This window comes from Neofelis nebulosa, chromosome X, assembly GCF_028018385.1.
Source record: "Neofelis nebulosa isolate mNeoNeb1 chromosome X, mNeoNeb1.pri, whole genome shotgun sequence".
NCBI lineage: Eukaryota > Metazoa > Chordata > Mammalia > Carnivora > Felidae > Neofelis > Neofelis nebulosa.
The window spans coordinates 88917693-88941396 of record NC_080800.1 but is presented as its reverse complement, the minus strand read 5'-3'; the positions used below and the strand labels follow the sequence as shown (position 1 = coordinate 88941396).

Sequence of the window (23704 nt, the reverse complement as noted above, 5' to 3'; positions counted from 1 at the left end):
ACTAGAGTATAAACCCATTTCTCTTAGCACAATTCGCTATCGTGTTTTAATCTTCTAATTTCACTGTCAGTCACTGATTCAGAGTGGCTAGGTTTATGCTACTTAATCCTCACCAACACTTAGTTTTTTTGTTTTGTTTTTAAAAAATTTTTTTAACGTTTATTTATTTTTGAGAGACAAAGAGAGAGCATGAGCAGGGGAGAAGCAGAGAGAGAGGGAGACACAGAATCTGAAGCAGGCTCCAGGCTCTGAGCTGTCAGCACAGAACCCGACATGTGGCTCGAACTCATGAACCTTGAGATCATGACCTGAGCCGAAGTCAGATGCTTAATCAACTGAGACACCCAGGTGCCCCATCAATACTTACTTTGTAATTATCGTATGTATACAATAGGGGTGCTGCTATTGGAAAAGTGAGATAAAAATAGAGGTTCACTAATCGTTAACTTACATGGACTAGATAAAAATACATGAAATTGGCTAGTATGATACTCAACACAGATGAGTAGCCTGATAAATGTTAGTTTCTTTCTTAGAGTTTTTCTCTTCTTTTGCCTATTAAGTTAGTGGTTTTAACAAGATTGATCATAGATAGGTTGGTAGACTACAGCTCTCAGACCAAATGCAGTAAGAAGTCTGTTTTGTACAGTCCAAGAGCTAAGACATTTTTTTATACTCTTAAAGGACTTTTTAAAAAAATGTTAAAAATTGTGTGATAGGGATATTATGTGGCCCACAAAACCTAAAATATTTACTATATGGTCTCTTACAGAAAATGTTTGCTAACTCCTGAGATATAGTCTAATCCTTATAATTATCTAAAATAAGCAGTATGGTAGAATTAATTTTATTTACTTAGATGCTGAGGTAGAAGCCCTGATTTAAAAAAAATATTAAAACACTATTTTACTGGTTTTACTAAGTTTCAAAGGCTCATCTCAAATCTCACCTTTTCTCCTTTTACACCACTACAGTCACATTTTGATCCTGGAGAACACCCATAGCAAGCCTATAAGGAAGAAAAAGAGGGAGAAAGATTATTAAATATGAACCTGAAAATCAGTCTCTGACTTACCCCTCAACTAAACTCAACAATCCAAATTTGTAAAACTAATACCAGAAAAATATCTGAACAGATATATACCAAATTGCAAACAATGGTTGCCTCTGGGGAAGCTTTCACCTTTTATGGTACACATTTCCATTTGATCTTTTCATAATGAGCAGATGTAACTTTCATAATTTTAAAGTGAAAAAAGTGAAAAAATTTTAAAGTGAAAAAGTACATCACTGCTCTCTAATGGAAAGGATAATTCCATACAGAAAAATTACATTACAGTATGTCAGGAACAGAGGCTAATTTAAGATGTATAACTTTTTTGTGCAAACATGAATTGTAGATTCCAAAATATAAACTTACAAATTTTAGAAGATACCAATTCACAAGACGAGAACTGTCAATGGTCATATTCACTGAATTAGATTGTGCATATTATCAATAATCAGTTACAAGCATTAATGGAGGATAAAGGATAGTGTACAAAATGGCTATACATTTAAAAATAACTAACATTTGACTTTGAAATGTATGTCTATACTTTATTTTTTAAATTTTTTTAACGTTTCTTCATTTTTTTAGAGATGGAGAGAGACAGAGAATGAGTGGGGTAGGAGCATAGAGAGAGGGAGACACAGAATCCGAAGCAGGCTCCAGGTTCTGAGCTGTCAGCACGCAGCCCGATGCGGGGCTCGAACCCATGGACCAAGAGATCATGACCAGAGCTGAAGTCGGATCCTTAACCGACTGAGCCACCCAGGCGCCCCTGTCTACACTTTAAATGTAAATATTGGTGCATAGTCTTCTGGTGTTACAAGTAAAAGATCGTATAACTTTCCATTTTCATCTTTCATTAAGAAATCCTTCTTTTTAAAACATAAATTAAGCTCCTGAGAATAATGCAAAACAATAGACAGAAAGGGTTTGTTAATATGGAGAAGATACTACATAAATTTTACTTATAATATTTTTGACTTCTAAGTATCGAACAATATCCTCCAACTTCTAATATAATTTGTAAACAAACAATATAACTTTGAATAAGTGTGCATGTCAATTCAAAGGTAATTTTATATATAATTTTTCTTAAAAATTAGTAATTTCACCTTTTTGTACTTATTACTTCAAATGTAGCTATACTTTAGAGAGGTCGCTACTTAAAACATTTGATATTTGTTTGAATTCAGTTTTAAAATTTAATTTATATTCTATTTATTCCACCTACGTTACAATGACACTGGTACTCTGGCTTTTTTTGTTGTTTTTAAAGCCAATTGTAATACACACACCGACCACTAGATGCCACTTTTCATACAGTTATAACAGTGAAGCCCACATGGAAATAGCCCCAATTTGACATTTGGTTAATGCAGCAACATATTTTTTACAAACAGCCATTAATATTAATTAGGTGCCCAATAAGCACAAAGCACAGTTTTAGGGCTATGAGTTGTACCATAAAATGTGTAGACACGAGTGCTGTCTTTAAGAAACTTCCAATCTAGTTAAAAAAAAACAAAAAACCTTATGCCTAAATAAATAAAAATAAAATTTAAATACAATGGAATAATGACATAGGAGACAATGGTAACAGAATGAGCTCTAAAATACAAGAAATACATTCTGAGTTTACTTCAGCAATTGAATCATTAGGAAACTCTAAAAAAAGAATATTTAAAAAAAGGAATCTATAAACAAGTCATTCCCATATCCTAGACTTCAATTTTCTCTTTGGTAAAATGACAGATGGATGATATAACCTCTTTAGGAAGCTTCCAGATCTTACAGTATGTGATTCAGTAGGATTTACCAAGTAAAAATGAATGGTATAGTCAATAATTGCTATCAAAGTTAACAAAGAGGACTCCCTTGAGTGTGGAGTGTTCACTAACAGCTCTGTAGAGAAGGTAAATAAATCAACTTCAATTTTGAAGAATGGACAGAAAGATATCTAGAGGGAAAATGTCCATGCTAAGTACTAAAATCAAAACACAAAATTTTTGTGGGCAAAGAGCCAGATTAAGTATTAAGTACCTCAGTCTAAGGACTTCTTAAATCCATATGAAAAAGTATAGTAGGAAATAAGGCCAAAGAAAGAAAATCTTTTCAAAAACTGGAAAAACTAATTCTGCAAAGTCACTGAACACTGTTAAAGCAAGAAAATGATGCAACTATAGTAATGTTTTAAAACTTTTAGGGAGAAAATAATAAAAAGTATGGAAGATTTCTTATTATCACATTGTAAAACACATCATGAAGCTACAATAATTAAAACAGTATGGTGTTGTTCAAAGAACAGGCAACTCAATGAACTGTAACAAAAAGACCAGAAACACACACACATAATATGATAAAAATTGGCTTTTATCCAATAAATGTGAAAATAATGGATTGTTCAACAGAGGGTGCTAAGACAAGTATAGAAAACAATGAATTGAGATCTCAGGCCCCCACGGTTAAAAAAAAAAAAAAAAGAAAAAGAAACAGATATGAGAATTAAAAGTGTAAATGAAAGCAAACTTCTGTATGTATTAAGATCACTTAAAGAAATTCACAAAAATTCAGGTATTAGGATCCCATCTTACAAATGCTATTTCAATAAGCTTGAAATTGGCTACCAGAATCCAAACTTTTAATAAACATCTCCAGGTAATTCTGATTCAGTGATTCAAGCTATATACACTACAAAATAATGGCATAGAAAAATAAGAAATAGTCCAATAATGTGGCTAGTTAAGTATCCTGACTGATATGCCTGCTTAAGAAAGAAACTAAAAATGCTTTTAAAATGTAAATAGGTTTTAAAGCATCAAAAAGAAGCACAAAAGGAGGTATCAGGCCAAAATCTAGACAGAAAAAAATAACAGTAAACTGACCAATGAAACTACTTTTGCCCTGAGGGCATTTAGCAAAACTGGAGAATTTGAGATTCTTGTTTCACAACTTCTTCAGTGTAAAGGTATTATATAAGTACCCGATGGATTTCATCCCCAGGGAATTTTAAGAAAGATACCTTAGCACTCAGCAGAGAAGTACAGGGGGAAAACATCTTTGAGAAAGTATAACCACAAACTGGCCCTCATAAATATCTGCAATCCAAATTAGCATTTGGCTGGGTGACCCAGTAATCTCGAATTACAAATTTGCTTAGAGTAGACTCCTATTGCTTTGATCTCCCAGAGGCTGGGCAGAAATACATACAAATCTTATGTAGAAGAATATATCTTCATAGTAAACTTCAAAGAATTCAAAAAAAATTTTTTGTATTTTTAATGTTTATTTATTTGTGTGAGAGAGAGACAGAGAGAGAGAGAGAGAGCAAGAGACAGAGTGTGAGAAGGGGAGGGGCAGAGAGAGAGAGAGGGAGACACAGAATCTGAAGCAGGCTCCAGATTTTGAGCTGTCAGCATAGAGCCCAATATGGGGCTCGAACCCAGAGCTGTGAGATCATGAGTTGTGAGATCATGACCTGAGTTGAAGGTGTCCCCCCAAAAAAAATTTTCTTGAAAGGAAAATAAGATATCCTATTCAAACATCACTAAGCACACAAGGAAACAAAATACCATAAGCAAAAACCTAGAGAAACATCTGACAGCAGAAGCTGCTCAGAAAAATTTCGGGTATTAGAATTATTAGACACAAAATATATAACTATTTTTATAATTATTATAGATATTTTAAAACTTGAAAATAATAAATGAACCAAGAAATTGTAAAAAAAGAAAGGTAACATAGCTGAATTGAAATAAAATATAAATTTTAGAAGTTAAAAACCATGAAATTTAAAACTCAGTGGATGGGCTTCACAGCAGACTGCATATAGCTGAGAGACAGTTTAAAACATGACAAAGTTAAGAAATTATCTATAATGTATTATATATATAATGTATTTCTATACATTATAGATATATCTATAATTATCTAAATTATCTATAATGTATAGATATAATGTATTTATAGAGATAAAACAGGGAAAATGTGAAATGATAGTTAAGCATGGAAGCAAAGTGAGGAAGGAGAGCATATAGGTAATCAGGTTTACAGAAGAAGAGGTGAAAGAAGGAATGGAGCAGGGACAAGAATTAGAGATAATTGCAGGGTTTTCAAGAAATAATTAAAAATATCTGTAATTCAATAAGTCCAAAAGATCCAATGGAAGAAAAATCAAAAATTTGTACACTAGATACAAATTAGTGTAACTTCAGAACATAAAACCAAAGACAAGGCTTTAAAAATATCAAGAAAGACAAGGGAGACTGCCTTCAAAGGAGTGACAATTATTTATAGATTAATTCTCAGAAGTACAATGGAAGCCAGAAGACTAGAATGTCATCTTTATATGCTGAGAGAAAACTGTCAACTTATATTTTTTACCCAGTAAAGATACCTTTCAAGAGGAAGGTGAAAATACAGACATTTTTAGACAAATAAAAACTGAGAAAGTAGGTCCTTAGCAGGACTACACAAAATGAAATTCAAAACTTTTTAATATCTTCTCCCTTCATATGACAGGAAATGCAATTGAAATGGGAGGTCTAAAATACCAAAAGTAATGGAGAAAAAAAGTGTTATATTCATGGGTAAATGCAAACAAGTAGTAACTATAAAACACAATTATAAAGAGAGCCACAGGGTTCAAAAATACAGACCTAAAAGAAAAACACAGTGATAACACATTATAAATCAGGAGAGGATGACTGAAGTTAAAATATTCTAAGGTTATTGTAATTGTGTAGAAAACAGGCGTAGGTATTGACTACTTTAGACTTTGATAAGGTAAGCATACAATTTAGGTATTCTAATTCCTAGGGTAAACCTTAAAAGAAGGTAAGTGAGGTGTTAATTCTAAAGGAGTGGAGGGGACAATATTTAATAAATCCAAAAAAAAAAAAAAAAGCAAAAAAGAGAAAGTGCTATCTTAGAAAAAACAGGAAAAATAAAAGAAATGTATCACTAATTACAGCAAGTATAATTAATTGTAAAATGACATGATACAAGGAAATAATCAGACAAATCTGGAATGTGGTACATATGAAGGGCAACTACCATGGACTCTTCAAAAAGTCAATGCCATGCCTTGGCTTTGTGAATGACAGCTTGAAGAGCTCTGTGGATCATCTCACTAGCAAACGAAAAGAGCTGGTGACATTTAGGAAAAACAAAATTTATGTCTCTGGATATTACCCTAAGAACCTACAGCAAATGAAGAAACACCATTCAACAAAATTTACTACATCTTAGTTATGAAGAACAAGAATCTATGGCATTTTAGCCATGACCCACCCCCTTCCTCTCCCCTTTCTCTATTCAGCTTGACAAAAGCTCCACACAAGGTGGAAGCAGACATGAACCTGGAGCTCCTTCTCCCTCCCTCCAGCTCTGAGTTGAGTACTACAGTGTCTCACTAGAACAGGCCATCAGCATTTCTCATTCTCCCCCTTGACCAGTTTGAAGTTGTAAAAGCTCTATTCCAACTTGAAATAGCTGAGAATTCTAAGGCTTTTGTGTTCCACATAGCCTCAACTCACAAGACAAAAATTCTACCCCAGGTATGGCCGACTGAGAGTACTGTACTCAACTGCCCTAACCACAGTTCACTCACAGAGCACAGGGTGGATACTAGCAGAAGCAAGTTGAGAAGACCAGATGCTACTGTCCTTCCCTGTGCCCCTGCTCATAAAGCAGAGTGTCACTTCGAGAGAAGCAGGTCACTGTTCCTGCACCCCACTCTGGAACACTGTCATGGAGGTTTTACCTGGGTGGTGGTGGGGCTGGGGTGGGGGAACCATAAAACCAGAGACCTCTGAAGCTCTCTCTAAGGAACTTGAGTTTACTTGGGACATTCTAATTATAACAATGTATTTTTGAGTTTGTAACTTATATAGACATAATATGTATAACAATAATAGCATAAAAAGGAGAAAAAGGGAATAGAGTTTCAGAGGAGTAATATTTCTATATCTTACTGAAATTAAGTTAATGTAAATCTTAAGTAGATTCTGACAGGCTATGATGCCCATGGTAAGCACTACAGCAACCAGTAAGAAAATAACTCAAAAATACAGTGAAGAAAATCATTAAAGGAATTATAATATTTAACTAGAAGATATTCACTTCCTAAAAAAGAAGGCTATAAAGGAGGTACAGAAGAACAAAAAAAAGCATGAAAAATATCAAAAACAAAAAAGGCAGAGAAAAATCTAATTATATCAATAATAACACTGAATGTGACTGTATTAAACAAGCCAATCAAAATTCAGAGATTGTCAGACCATATTTAAAAGCAGGATCAAATGATGTCTATAGGAGAATACATTAGATTAAAATATACAAAAAGCCTGAAAATAAAATAGAAATACAATCAGGCAAAGAGCATCAGCAATAGACAAAATGTCTGTTTATCCCCAATACCTCTCCAATACTGCCAAATTCATATGTTGAAATCTTAATCCCAATGTTATGGTATTTGAAGGAGAAGACTTTGGGAGGTAATGAGATCACGATGGCACTGTCCTCGGAGTAGGATTAGTGCGCTTATGAGAAAAGGCCAAAGAGTTACCTAGCCCTCTTTCTGGCATGTGAAGATCTAAGAAATCAGCAGCCTGCAAGCCAAAAGAGGGCTCCCACCAGAACTGACCATGCTGGCAGCCTGATATTAGAATTTCAGCCTCCAGAATTGTGAGAAATACATTTCTATTGTATATAAAGTACCAAATATGTGGTATTTTGTATAGCAGCCTGAACTAAGATAGCAACCATAAGAAAGTTGGAGTGGATATACTCATAACAGAAAAAATATATATAAAATTATTACTGGACATAAGGAAGGACATTTTATAATGATAACAGAGTCAAATCACCAAGAAGACATAACAAGTATAAACATGAATGCACCTAACAACAGAGCCCCAAACCACATGAAACAAAAAGTGACTGAATTGAATTGAGAAATAGTTCAACAACAATAGTTGGTAACTTTAATATCCAAATTTCAATAACGAGCAGAACAGCAAGGCAGAAGATCAATAAGGAAATAGAGGACTTGAACAACAGTATAAACTAACTAGACCTAAAAGACATCTATTCAACACTCTACCCAAAAGCAGTATAATATACATTCTTCCCAAAATTGTATAGGACATTATGCAGGATAGATCATATGTTGGGCCATAAAATAAATCTGAATAAACTTAAGAAGGATTAAAACCATACAAAGTATGTTTTCCTATGATAATGGAATGAAATTAGAAATCACTAACAGGAAGATGGGAAGCCTGGATGGCTTAGTTGGTTAAGCGTCTGACTTTGATTCAGGACATGATCTCACAGTTCATGGGTTGAAGCCCCACATTGGGCTCTGTGCTGACAGCTCAGAGCCTGGAGCCTGCTTCAGATTCTGTGTCTCCCTCTGTCTCTGCCTCTCTCCCACATACACTCTCTCCTTCTTTCAAAAATAAATAAACATTAAAAAAATTTTTTAAAAAAAGAAATCACTAGCAAGAAGAAACCTAGAATATTCATAAGCATGCAGAAAATAAGCAATTTATTCCTAATTAACCTTTGGGTCAAAGGAGAAATCACAAGGTATTATTAAAAATTCTTTGAAAAAAATGAAACTAAACCCACAAAATACCAAAACATATGGGATGCATTTAAAGCATTGCTTAGAGGAAATTTATATTAGTAAATGCCTAGGTTTAAAAAAGATGTCAGGTCGGGGCGCCTGGGTGGCGCAGTCGGTTAAGCGTCCGACTTCAGCCAGGTCACGATCTCACGCTCCGTGAGTTCGAGCCCCGCGTCAGGCTCTGGGCTGATGGCTCGGAGCCTGGAGCCTGTTTCCGATTCTGTGTCTCCCTCTCTCTCTGCCCCTCCCCCGTTCATGCTCTGTCTCTCTCTGTCCCAAAAATAAATTAAAAACGTTGAAAAAAAAAAAAAAGATGTCAGGTCAATAAACTAATCTTTTACCTTTAGATATTAGAAAAAAGAGGAAAGGGGCGCCTGGGTGGCTCATCCGGTTAAGTGGCTGATTTTGGCTCAGGTCATGATCTCATGGTTCGTGGGTTCAAGCCCCAAGTTGGGCTCTGTGCTGACAGCTCAGAGCCCAGAGTCTGCTTTGGATCCTGTGTCTCCCTCTCTCTCTAACCCGCCCCTGCTTGTGCTTTCTCTGTCTCTCAAAGGTGAATAAATATTAAAAAAAATTTTTTTAAGAAAAGAGGGAAACTAACCTGAAGAAAGTGCAAGGAAGAAAATAATAAATATGTGAAATTAATTAAATGGAGAATAGAAAAATAGAGAAATAGAGAAAAGCAAAGAAACCAAAAGTTGGTTCTTAGAAAAGATTGACAAAATTGACAAGGCACAAAGAAAGAGGGAGACTCAAGTTAATGGGTTTTTTCATTGAAAGACTCAAATTATTAAAAAATAAAAATAAAAAAAGAAAGAAAGAAAGAAAGAAAGAAAGAAAGAAAGAAAGAAAGACTCAAATTATTAAAATCATGAATGAAAGAGGGGACATTGTTACCAACATCAGTAGTAAGAACAGGGAACTTTCTCAGGCTAACATTATACTTACTGGTGAAAGATTGAATCCTTTCCCTACAAGATCAAGAACAAGACAAGGATGTCTACTCTGTTACTTCTTTCAAACACCATTCTAGAGGTTCTAACCAGGGTAATTAGATAAGAAAATGAGCCATTCATATTAAAAAGGAAGAAGTAAAGCTATTTCTATTCACATATAACATAGTCTTGTACATAGAAAATTTCATTAAAGCTAATAAATAAGTTCACAAGATTACAAGGTATAAAATCAGTATACAAAAGAATCAATTGTATTTCTATACACTAGCACGAAATTAAGTAAAAAGCCATTTACAACAGTGTGAAGAAGAATAAAATACTCGGGAAACTTAACTGAAGATATATAAAACTTTTACTATGAAAACTAAATCATTATTGAAAGAATTTAAATAAGATCTAAACAAATGGAAAATAACCTATGTTCACGGATCAGAAGATATAATATTGCAAAAATAATAATGCTTCTGACTTTTTTCAGACTCAAAGCAATCTTTATCAAAGTTCAACTACCTTTTTTTGCAGAAATGGACAAGCTGACTCTAAAATTGATATGGAATTTATATGAAATTGCAAGGTACCTCAAAAGTCAAAACAATTTTGAAAAAGAACAATGTAGAATTCACATCTCCCATTTTCTAAACTTACTACAAATCTACAGTAATCGAACCAGTGCGGTGCCAGCATCAGGACAGACATAAATCAACAGAATAGACATGAGAGTCCAAAAATAAACTCATGAAAATATGATGAATTTGTTTTTTATAAGGGAGTCAAAAACATTTACTAAAGAATAGTTTTTTTTTCAGCAAATAGTGCTGAGACAACTGGATATCCGTATGCAAATGAATGAACTTGGACCTCTTCCTCATACCATACATAAAAATTAAAACAAAACGGATCATAGATTAAATGCAAGAGCTAAAACTATAAAAATATTTTTCTTATTTTTTAAAATTTATTTATTTTGAAAGAGAGAGTGCAAGCACAAGTTAGAGAGGGGCAGAGAGAGAGGGAGAGAGATAATCCCAAGCAGGCTCCACACTGTCAGCACAGAGCCCAACATGTGGCCGAATCTCATGAACTGTGAGATCATAACCTGAGACAAGATCAAGAGTTGGGCCCTTAACCAACTGACACCCAGATGCCCCTAAAACTATAAAACTCTTAAAAGAAAATGTAAGAGTAAATCTTCCTGATCTTTGGTTAGTCAAAGCCTTCTTAGATATATTATCAAAAGCACAAATGACAAAAGAAAAAAGTTAATTTTTAAATTTCATAAAAATTTATTTTTTTTATTTCCATCAAGTTACAAAAAATTTGTGCTTCAAAGAACACTATCAAGATAGTGAAAAGACAACCCGTAAAGTGGGAAAACATTTGTAAATGATGTACATGATAAGGAGTGTGTATCCAGAATATATAAATAACTCTTATTAACTTACTGGCAAATAACCAAATTTAAAAATGGGCAAAGGAAGCAAAATGTCCATCAACAGATGAATAGAAAAAGAAGATGTGATAGATACACACAATAGAGTATTACTCAGCCATGAAAAAGAATGAGATCTTGTCATTTGCAATGACATGGATGGATAGGTATAATGCTAAGTGAAATAAGTCAGAGAAAGACAAATACTATATGATTTCACTCATATGTGGAATTCAAGAAACAAAACAAATGAACAAAGAAAAAAACAGACCAAAAAATCCCAGACTCTTAAATACAGAAAACAAACAGGTGGCTGCCCAGAGGGGAGGTGAGTTGGGGGCTGGGTAAAACAGATAAAGTTACAAAATAAATATGTCACAGCAATGAAAAGTACAGCATAGGGAATATAGTCAATAATATTTTAAAAATATTGTTTGGTATAACTATACTTAATGCAGTGAGCACTGCATAATGTACAGAATTATCATTATGTTGTACATCTCAACACAACACTGTATGTTAGAAGTATGTTATACTTCTAAATAAATAAATACATAAGCAAGACAGAACAGAAAAAGTGAAAAAATAAATATTTATAATTATTGGTAATTAAATCAACTCAATTTTGAAGTATTTTATATATATAGATGTATATATATATATATATATATATATATATATATATATATATAGAATGGCAAAGATAGAAAAATACCTAGTGGTAAGGTAGGAAAGAAAAAGCAATGTCACATGCTAGTCTTAGGAAAATGACTTTGTATATCTCTATGTGTAAATTTGGAAATATTTTAATACTTACATTCAATGAGGAAGTTAGTTAAGACACTGGGTTAAAAATTAGTGATGAAGGCCACCTGGGTGGTTCAGTCACTTAAGCATCCAACTTCGTCTCAGGTCATGATCTCGTGGTTCATGGGTTCGAGCCCCGCGTTGGGCTCTGTGTTGTCGCCTCAGAGTCTGGAGCCTGCTTCAGATTCTGTGTCTCCCTCTCTCTCTGCCTGTCCCCTGCTCTCACTCTCTCTCTTTCTCTCTCTCTCTCAAAAATAAATAAACATTAAAAAATCATAATAATAAAATAAAATAGTGATGAGAAGAAGGAGGTATTTTTTAATGATAAAAAGAAAAATAAAGGCAAAGTCTTCAGAAAAAAGATCTATAAAAGAAAGTCATGGCCCAAATAGGACAGAAACCAAGTGAATTTGTAAGACTACATTTGACTATAATTCAAGACTCTAGTTTGAGCTGCATAGATTTTGTGGCTTAAAATTATAATTTTTTGTCTCTGAATCCATCATAATATGAAGTTCTAAGTATAACTGATATTTACATAATTATATTGCTGTCCATTTTTTTATCAAATTTTAGATTAACTCTGAAGGCAAATCCTAGGAGAACTAATTATTATGATAGAACAGCATGTACAAGTTATAAACTCTGATAGCAAAATAATGATACAACTGGGAGAAACTGGCAGGAGAAGGATGCAGGAGAGTAATATAGGAAGCCTTTTTTCCATAAAAAAAATAAAATAAAAATGGGAAAAGGAATACGAATAGACATTTCTCCAAAAAAGATAATATAAATGTTCATTAAACACATAAAAAGATGCTCAAGATCATTAGGAATCAAGGAAATGTAGATCAAAATTACAATGAGATAGAACTTCACACACAGTAGGATTATTATAATAAAAAATATATAATATCAAGTGTTAACAATGATTCCAGAGCAATTAGAACAGTCATATATTGCAGGTGGGATGTAAAATGATGCAATTGCTTTAGAAAACAATCTGGTAGTTTCTCAAACAAACATATGACACACAGCAATTCTACAATTCCACACCTAGGTATATACATAAGCAAAATAGAAACATATATCCACACAAAAATATATACATGAATATTCATAGTATCGTTATCCAGAATGGCCTAAAAAGTATAAAACAACCCACCTGTCCATCCATTGGTGGACTGACAACCAAAATGTAGTATTTGCATGCAACTGAATATTATTCACCAATAAAAAGAAATGAAGTACTGGTTCACTCTATAACATGGATGAACTTTAAAAACATTATGCTAAGTATAAAAAAAACAGACAAAATACCATGTGTTGAATGATTCCATGTACATGAAATTTTCAGGAAAAGTCAAACTTACAAAGACAGCAACTAGATTTGTGGTTGCCTAGGGCTCAGTAGTTGGGGGACCATAGCGAGTGACAGCTAAGGGTTTCTTTTGGGGTTGATTAAACTGTTCAAAAATGGATATTGGTAAAATTCTAAAAAGTATTGAACTGTGAACATTAAGTGGGTGAATTATATGTAAATTATATCTCAATGAAGCTTTTAAAAAAAATCAGTGTCATGTGAGAAGTCCATTCTATCAAGAATAATCAAGGTTCTGAGATTTTTCCCTAGTTGGAAGCTAACCTGTTAGCTTGCCATAGTTTCATGGGTACTGGCAGAAAATACAAGACTCTTTAACCAGGGACAATAATTTATTATTCACAGCAGTGGCCCTAGCTTCCCTGAACCACAGTTCCCACAGGGTGATATGAAAAGGACAAGGTAATGCCTTCACATACATATTATTGTTTAGTAGAGAAACTGAATGTTTAGAAAACCCACATATTTTATAAAGGACAGTAAGCTTGTTTGACTTTTGCTCTGAGATGTTATCTTTATTATACTAGACAGTAAACAAACCTGGTTTTTCCTCCAAATAGAAATACTATTTCTATTTTCCAAGTTGCTCACTACACAAATACCTTTGAAAAGATAATCTGGAACAAAGAGCCTGCTCCACTCCTCTCGAGATATACAGAAACATGAGAGAGCTATAGTAAATTTTCTTCCAACATATTCCAGCTGTTAAAAAATTTAAGAAAGTAAAACAAATGTAAGACATAAACAGCTATAAAAGACTTTTTAGGACCACTAGGGACATATGAATATTAAATTATACTTTAAAATCAGTGTTAATTTTTTCAAGTGTGATAATGATAATGTTTATGTAGTATAATGTCCTTTTCCTTTGGTGAGACATGATGCTTGCTGGGGTATTTAGGTATATAATGTACATGATGTGTGCAAATTACTTTTAAATCTTACCAAAAATAAGTGTTTTTTTACTTCTTGTGTATACTTGTGTATAAAGTTTTTTACACACTTTATACACACTTTATATACACACACAAATTACTTATATAATCATTAAACTTGCACAGACACAGATATTGGAGAACAAGAGACAAAAATATAAATATGGCAAAATGCTAACAAGTATTGAATCTACAGGGACAACACAGTGCTTTTCATGGCATGTTCTTTCAATTTTTGAAAATATTGTTACTAAAAAGTTAGGTAGGTAAGTAACTAATAAAAGTGTTAAGAGGCAAGCATCCTCAAACTGCAAAAGAAAAAAAACAAAAGGACAAATTGCGACACGTATGTTATTTCCCAGAGACATCAAAACATAAGGTTCCATGGAAAGGTTCAAATAAAAGATGAAAAAGTTGTATCGTACAAATAATAAAGAAACCTGATATCACTATACTAATTTCAGATAAAATAGATTTCAAGGCAAAAAGATATTCATTACAAAAAAAGACTTCATTACAAAAGATAAAATAGGGTCACTTCAAAATGATAAAAGATTCTGTTCACAAGAAATACACTTTAAAAATACAGAAAAGTTGTATGCACTAGTAACATCCTAAAATATACACAGTTGAAAGTACCAGATCTACAAGGAGAAACAGACAAGTCCACAATCATAGTTGCAAATTTTAAACAGATCTCTGATTACTGATAGCACATGGAGACAAAATAATCTATGAAGATGTGGAAAGATTTAAACATGATTACAAACTTGTTCTAGTGAACATACATAAAATAGTGTACTCATCAAATGAAGCACACACATTTAGATCAGGCACACCCTGGATATTTATAAAAATCGACCATACATACACTAGTCTTCAAGGTTAATCTAAGCCAATCTTAAAGGATAGAATTTATGCAGAACATGATCTCTGACCATAATGCAATTAAGTTAGAACAAATAGTTTAAATCTAACCAAACTCTTCCAGAGAACAGAAAGGGAGGAATAAAGCTAACATAACCATGATACCAAACCTAAATAAGACTGAGTGTAAATAGAAAATCAGAGGTCAATCTTACCAATGAATATAGGTGTAAAAATTCTAAATAAAATGTGACAGAGGTGGATTTAACCTAGGCCCTAGCTATTATTGAAAGGAAAGAAAAAGTTTGAAAAAGAAACAAAAATGTCATTCACAGATAATATGATTGCATAGGAAGAAAATTTAAAAGAATATACATAGAAATTAGAAATAATAAAGTTTAGCAAAGTTTCTGGGTATAACCCTAATATATTAAAGTGAACTATATTTTTATATACTATCAGAAAACCAAAAAAATAAAATAAAATAAAATAAAATAAAATAAAATAAAATAAAAAAAGACACAACTTACAATGGTGTCCCTAGTGCAGTCTCCCAGGAAAAAAAAAGTAAAGGAACCAAATATGATGAGCATTTGACAAAAAGTGTATGAGAAATGCCTGTTAAGAATAGGTGAAATGTAAATGTAATCATAGAGTTTTTATCTGGCTCTACAATAAACAACATATTCATAATATTCACATCTTGAAAATACTATAAACATCGCTTACTGATTTAGCTGAAAACAGCATCTTTTATTGGGAGGAGTTAGAAGAGATAAGGGTGGTAGCAGAAAGAGCACTTCATCTGTCCTAACACAAAGCAAGTAGATAATGTGTTAATAAAGAAAAAAATTATTTGCAAGTTTTTGTTCTTAAGGAACTGATCCAGGAAGTCAAAATGGATGAGGAAAGGAACATGTTTCTTCAGTATAAGTTGTACTTTCTAAGCCATATCCATGCAATATAATATTGTGTCATATTACTATACAATGGTTACTCTCATGAGTCTCATAAACTCTTAGAAGATATTAATTTAAATTTAACATTTCAAAACAGAAGTCATCTTTAACCTGGCAACTCTTAACACAGAACCTCTGTTTTAGAGAGTATGTATAGTCCAAGGCTAAAAATTTTACATATCTTTCTTTACATCCTTTATTTGGTATCTCATCACAGTCCATAAACAGATCTTGCTGTTTCTTCCTTATAAATGCTATCAATAAAAGAATGGTAGCAGAGTTGAAAGAGGTCTTAGAGACTATCTAATCTATTCCCCTGGTTTTATACAAGAAGTGGAGGGTCAGTCAATGACAGAGCCAGAGCTAGAATGACTTTCTTGACTTTTCCAATACTTTACACTGATTCCCAGTCAATTCCCAAATCTGAGCAAAAGTCAAGATATTTTGCCAGATTTTGTATGAAGAGGAAACATTTTCTTCTCACTGCCATAAAAGTATTTCTTAAAAAATCAAATTGTAGACAAACATATTAATCAATTTGAAAGTCCTATAACCAAAGCTTCCACTTTCTACAAACCCAGAACTGAAAATAAGAGGAGACTCACTAAAATATGATGACTACAACATGTTATTTACCAACACTAACAGTTAATTAATGATTTTCTCTGATCAAAAACATAATAATTTGGGGGCATCTGGGTGGTGTAGACGGTTAAGCATCTGACTTCGGCTCAGGTCATGATCTCTCAGTTCACGAGTTCGAGCTCCATGTCAGGCTGTGTGCTAACAGTTCAGAGCTGACAGCTCAGAGCCTGGATCCTGCTTCAGTCTCTCTGCCCCCTCCCTGCTTGCACTCTGTCTCTCTGTCTCTCTCAAAAATAAATACACATTAAAAAAAAATTTAACATAATAGTTTTAAAGAAAACTAAAGAATAGGGGCACCTGGGTGGCTTAGGTCATGATCCTGGGGTTTGTGGGTTTGAGCCTCCCGCATCCGGCTCTGTGCTAACATGTCAGAGACTGGAGCCTGCTTCAGATTCTGTGTCTCCTCTCTCTTCCCCTCCCCCGCTTGCACGCTCTCTCTCTCTCTCTCAAAAATAAATAAAAACATTTTGCAAAATGTTTTGAAGAAAACAAAGAATAAAGATACACTCATTTAGTTTTCAAGAAACTATTTTTTTTCTAATGGGGACGGAAGAAGGTTGGGGAAAGGGGGTGAGAGGCCTAAATAAAAGGTTACCAAGCCGATGTGTTCTAGACTGTAAGTTTATACTCATAAACTAACATTGATCAAAGTTAGCAGGAAGATTTAAAGGCATCAGTTAACAGACAGTGGTATCTTATCTGGAAAAACTAGCAAACATGTCATTATTAGAAGTACTTTAACCTTAAAAGTCCATAGCCCAAGTGATTTTACACTTAGGTTAAGGAAGCAATACCTATTTTGGGTAAATAATTTATTTCCATGTACTTTTGGATACCATTTGAAAATATGTCAAATGGAGAGCTTTTTAAATAATTAGGTTACTAGATGCTTTTAATGGCATTTGTGTAAATGTGATTTTTACATTAGAAAGTTATCCTAAATCAGAATGGCATTTGTTAAGAATAGATTCTATGATTAGCAGATAAGAAAAAAACCAATTATAAGCTACTCTAATCAAAAGCAATTTTTCCCCCAATTTTAGGTGCCAATAACCAAAAATTAAATTTGAGGAGTTTTTATTGAGACTGGCTCTGTACAAATTAATATGGGATATATGGAGATTATTAAATATGTTATCTCCCCAGAAAATTTTATAACCTAAAAAGGAGTATTAGAGAAATAGGCAAATAGTACTTAGTAAACAGAATGAGATAAGTGACATAAGATGAACATTAAGTATTCAAAAGAGAAAAAATGTTTAGAAAACTGGTAACAAACATAAAATGTACTTTTTCACATGCTACTCTAGTAGGTTTTTCCCTAGCAAGAATTACCAAAGTTTTTAAGCAGAACAACACTATGCGAAGGAAATAAGTATATATGCACATGTTAATTATCTAAATTTGAAAATAAACACAAGTGAGGATCACAACATGGCAGAATTATCTTTCCAGTCCTCAGCTGTACATGATCTATGATATCCACTTAAAACATTTCTAACCGTCCAGTCTCATCTAGTTTACACCTCTAATGATGATGAACTCAAAAGGCAGCCCACGGTGCTGAGGCTTAAGACACTTTTGCAGTATGATTTAACCTGCTTAAGTCCTTTACAAAGAAAATTCAACAATGGGAACTTAAGCGAGTAATAGATTAAAATCATCTTAAAATGAGGTCAACCCAACAAATCACTTAATATTGCTTCTTAAAAGATATGATATAACCAGCAGAAGAAACATTTAATTTCTGTATTTAAACTGAAAGCAGTTATTTTACTTTGGGAGAATAGGGAGGTGGGCAGGACTTATACATAAATGGTTTCTGCCATAATGATCATTAATTTTTAATATGAACTTTTGGCAAGAAAATCTGGTGATATATATTTCTTATCTAACCTGCAACTAAGGGATTACATGCATGGCATAAATGTGTTAATGATTCGGGGGTGAAAGGGCTACAAAACAATAAAAATGTAGCTCTTTACAATTCACAAATTATATTACATATATCATATTTGGTCCTCTCAGTAATAATGCTGTGATGTATGCAGGTATGTTTATGGTTTTAAATGCAGAAATTGAGGTTTAGAGAGCTTAAACAAGCTTATCTAGGACCACATAGTAAGCTAACCCTTGAGCTCAGATTTTTGTCTATTGTCTCTAAGTGCCGTTTCTTCTACTAACTCCAGAAGAAAAGTATCCAAACTTCCAACTAAGAATTAGTGGTCCAGAATGATGGGATGATAAACACAAGTAACACAATAAAGTCACTGGATTTTAAGTTATAATTTAATTTTGGATATAATGAAAACTTCCAACACCATTTAAAATGGTTTATTTTCAGATAAATGAGTTAACCACAGCTATGGTTTCACAGAGAAAAGAAAACTGAAGAGTAAGATAAACCTTCATTTTGTGGCAAGAAGGTCTTTATGGACTGTCTACTGACAGCACTGCAGCTCTCCATTCTACCAGGCCTGTACAGACGTATCCTGAGTTTTCAGCAGTAAAGGAGTTCCATAAATATAAAGAGATTAGCACAAGTCGAACTTATCTGCAGTTATTTGTTTTAACTTGGCCTTGGAAAAGTACTAACATCACAGATAAAAGAAACAAAAAGACCACAGTACCATGATAATAAGAATAAAAACTTCAGAGTTGTGCTGAGCATAAATATGTCTGGAATGTCTCCTATAAAGCAGTCAAAACCTGTGTTCTAAGTGCATTTAAGACTCAGTGAGTCCAACTCCAGGGCTCTATGCCAGTGTAAAACTGTACTAACATGCCCCAGGCCTGCCTGTTGCCTGCTGGCAGGAAAGGAAGAAGAAGAAATTGTTTTTTGCCCATACACTGAGTAGACCAACATTTCCTGTGCATTTCTAACAGAATTACCGGCTAATCATCTCAGCTGCTGGTATTCATGGCAGATCAGCTAATATGATCTTCATTTCACAGGCAGCAAAGCAGGAAACCCTGCTACCACTTTCAGTAAAGCAAGTGTTCTGCATGAACGCCTCCATGGTATTTTCCAACATGGGCAGAAATCTGGAAAACCCTAGTTTAGTTCAATCACAAAAAGCATGAATGCTTAAGTTCTGGTGGTTTCACTTATAATCACTAGGAAAAAAAACAATGTCTTATTAAAAGTGTTCTTGATTATGGAACACTGATTACATAAAATCCCTTATCAAAAGTGGGAAATAGTAAACTATCACCACCACGGCCCCTCCCAAATCACAAGAGCTCCAGCTCCATGCAGTAGTCTCGTCAATATTTAGAAAACTAACAACTTCCTCTAATATTAAAGCTAGCAGCACTTTTTCACTCAAATAGAGCAATTATATCCAAAGCAGCTTCAACTTATATACTATTCAAAATCTATTGTTACTTTATGCTCTTGTCATAACAAAAATCTGTCCTTTACTTATTAGCCTCATCTTAGGGAGACCATAGTTGACAAAGACATGATTTAACAAGAGATGAAAACAGAAAGTCCTCTACAGGCAGAAAGTGTCCACAATATACCTTACAAACACAGAGTCAATCAGTGAGCTTTTATCTTAATAAAAAATAGCAACAACCTGGCAATGTGCTATTTAATAAAGTTTGTTAACATGGATTCGTACCTGATTTCTATCACCAGCTCATTTCCAGTGAATGAATACTAGATTGCTGGGTGAAAAGCTTTAAGAACCATACATAAACTAGCAAAAACAATTTGTTTATTTTTTAAATGTTTATTTATTAATTTAGAGAGAGTGCAAGTGAGACAGAGGCAGAGAGACAGGGAGAGAGAGAATCCTAAACAGGCTTCATGCCTTCAGTGCAGAGCCTGACGCAGGGCTCAATCCCACAAACCATGAGACCGTGACCTGAGCTGAAATCAAGAGTTGTACACTTAACCAACTGAGCCACCCACATACCCCACAAAAACAATTTTAAAAATCAAAGTCTATGAGGCTAGTCATCTGCAAACATAATTCAAGGCAACAGTGAATTTGAAACAAAAAGAATGAAATAAATATTGCATAAAGTACCTTCCAAAGGCACATCTGGTAGAACAAGAGCTACAGATATGTGATTAAACAAAATCAAAACAGAATGTATGCCATTTTGATTTGTGGCTAGACTTTCGAAAAATCGAATGCCTTTTTATTTTTGAGGGAATACTGACCACATTCCTAGTTACTAACCCTCTTCAGTGTCTTGGCACATCAAGAGATGGGCTGTATGAAACTCAATTCCATAAACATTTGTTGCATGCTTTAGTGTCTCAAAAAGCAATGAGAACTGCTGGGGATGGGAAAAGATGGCACAAAGATGTATATGGTACAGAGAATCTGCCTTCAGAGACCCGGCAATTTAGTTGGAGAAACACACAAAGCAAGACAATTATTATAATATTACAATATTATATTATATTATATTATATTATATTATATTATATTATATTATTATACAATAATTATATAATATTTATATATAATTTTAATATATATATAATATATAATTATATATATTATTATATATAATTTATATATAATATTATTATATATTATATTATAATATATTATAATATTGTTTATAATAATAAAAACAATAGGAAATAAAAATACTATGAGAGAAGTATAAAGTGCTATAAAAATAAAGGATTAATTCATATTAAGAAGAAATTGTGACAAAAAGAACAACCAAAAGGCAGATGTTAAAGGAAAATAATATGAACAATTTTGCATTTGGACCTGCTCTGCCCAATACACTAGCCACTAGCCACATGTGCGTATTGAACAATTGAAACGTGGCTAGTCCAAATTGAGATTTTCTACAAATGTAAAATACCGGCTTTCAAAGAATATAAATATTCCATTAATAAATTATGTATTTATTATACACAGCATGTTGAAGTGATAACATTTTAGATACAGTGTATTAAATAACACATAACTAAAGTTCATTTCACCTGTTTTTAAAAATAATTTTTTAATGTTTTATTTATTTATTTATTTTTTCAACTTTTATTTATTTTTGGGACAGAGAGAGACAGAGCATGAACGGGGGAGGGACAGAGAGAGAGGGAGACACAGAATCGGAAACAGGCTCCAGGCTCTGAGCCATCAGCCCAGAGCCTGACGCGGGGCTCGAACTCACGGACCGTGAGATCGTGACCTGGCTGAAGTCGGACGCTTAACCGACTGCGCCACCCAGGCACCCCGTGTTTTATTTATTTTTAATACAGAGAGAGATAAGGCATGAGTGGGGATGGGGCAGAGAGAGGGAGACACAGAATCTGAAGCAGGCTCCAGGCTCTTACCTGTCAGCACAGAGCCTGATGTGGGCCTCAAACTCACAAACTGTGAGATCATGACCTGGGCCGAAGTTGGACGCTCAACCGACTGAGCCACCCGGGCGCCCCCATCTCACCTGTTTTTACTCCTTTCTTAATGTTACTTCCAGAAAATTTAAAATAATATACATGACATACTGTGACATTTCCATTGAATAAAGCTGATCTTGAAAGGAAAAATAATGACAACTGTCATGGTTACTTGCAAGATATAAGGGCAAAGAGTTATCATTCTATAGAATAAGACATTCTTAGACAAGATAAAGAGCCAAGGAAAAAAAAGAATGAAGAATGGGTGGAAAAAACTATCTTATGATGGGAGGAAATATTAAGAAGATGGTAATGAATAAACAAAAATAAATCTTATCATCACTTGGGTAATAGAAAAAGGTCTGTACATCTTCCTTTTCCATTACAACAGTAGTCCTAAATCTGACTGCCTTGTCCCCAATCCAGACCAATTAAGTCTAATGTGCACCCAGGGCTCAGAACCAATGTGTTTAAAAAATTGGGAAGACTCATAGCCTTGAGAGAAGATGGTTGAAATCAGATTATTTCCTACAAAAGCATTCTGTACTTTAAGCCTGAGGAGCAGAGTTGAATTGATTGACACTTGGCAGTAAAAGGAACCTAAGGATGAAAAACTGTAATGTCAAATTGGGGTTGTTAATACTAAGGGAAGAGAAAGCTGAGTACAGTCGACCACATACCCTGTAAACTAAAAAGTCAATTTTGAAGTTCAAAATTATAACTGTGATTTCATGACCAAAGATTCTAATAGGATAGTGATTATGGGCAATTTTGAAAAGTAAAATTGTATCAAACAAGCATGAGAATTCAATGAGAAAGAAAAAAGACGTGTGAATAAACCAGAGGTAGGACACAAGGGAACAAGTAAATCAGACTTTTAAAACATGTGATACATGAAAAAGGGGGGAAACAAAATAAAGACAGGCACAACTGAATAATGTAAACATGTAAGACCAATCACAAGAAAACTAAAAACCTAGAAGAAACCAAAGCTAATGGGGAAAAACTGCTTAGAAAAACAAAAGTAGCAGAGAAGTGGTTAGTCTAGTTTTGGGGAAACGTTTGGTTTTCTTCATCTCCAACAAGAAAGGTAGTCTTCAAACTAAAAAGAACAGAAGTTGAGACCCTATTTAAGGGCAGGCAACATCATAACTGCTGCATATATTCATCTTTCAGGTTCAAATAAAGTATACATTAAGCTATTGAAAGCTTTCTCATTACCACTGTTAGGAAAAATATTAAATGTATGGAAAGTAGTAAAGATGTTTAGATGACTCAGTATTGTTAAAAAGAGAAGAGTTACAGGAACTATGGAAAAGTTAATATGACATAAACAGATAAGAGAATAGTTTTTAGATAAAGGAAATGGAATAGAATAGTGATTTTAATTTCAGCAAGGCATTTAACATAATATACTTAACAGACAAAATGGCAAAATGTGATACAATGAAATCTGAATTTTGTCACATGGATTCCCTAAAGCCCTTTCCATAGGCCACAATAATTAATTCCCCTCCTACCTTTCTGACCTTACTTCTTCCACTGTCCTATTGTTTAACCTCACATTCTGCTTCAAACATCTCAAAAAGTGTTCATGTTCATACTTTGGGGCTTTTGCTCTTGCTGCTGCCTCTGGCTGGAATGTCCTAAATTCCATATATTCACATGCC

The 23704-nt window shown here is 33.6% G+C and overlaps 1 protein-coding gene across 3 annotated transcripts in view; it reads right to left on the bottom strand.

Annotated features, from left to right (window-relative positions):
• Positions 1–23704, bottom strand: part of COL4A5 (collagen type IV alpha 5 chain) — a 248812-nt gene that overhangs the window by 154959 nt on the left and 70149 nt on the right. For all 3 annotated transcript variants that reach the window (XM_058714479.1, XM_058714478.1, XM_058714476.1), the window contains exon 2: positions 950–1009. In XM_058714479.1, the coding sequence (XP_058570462.1) occupies positions 950–1009 (60 nt within the window). The remainder of the gene's footprint in view (positions 1–949; positions 1010–23704) is intronic.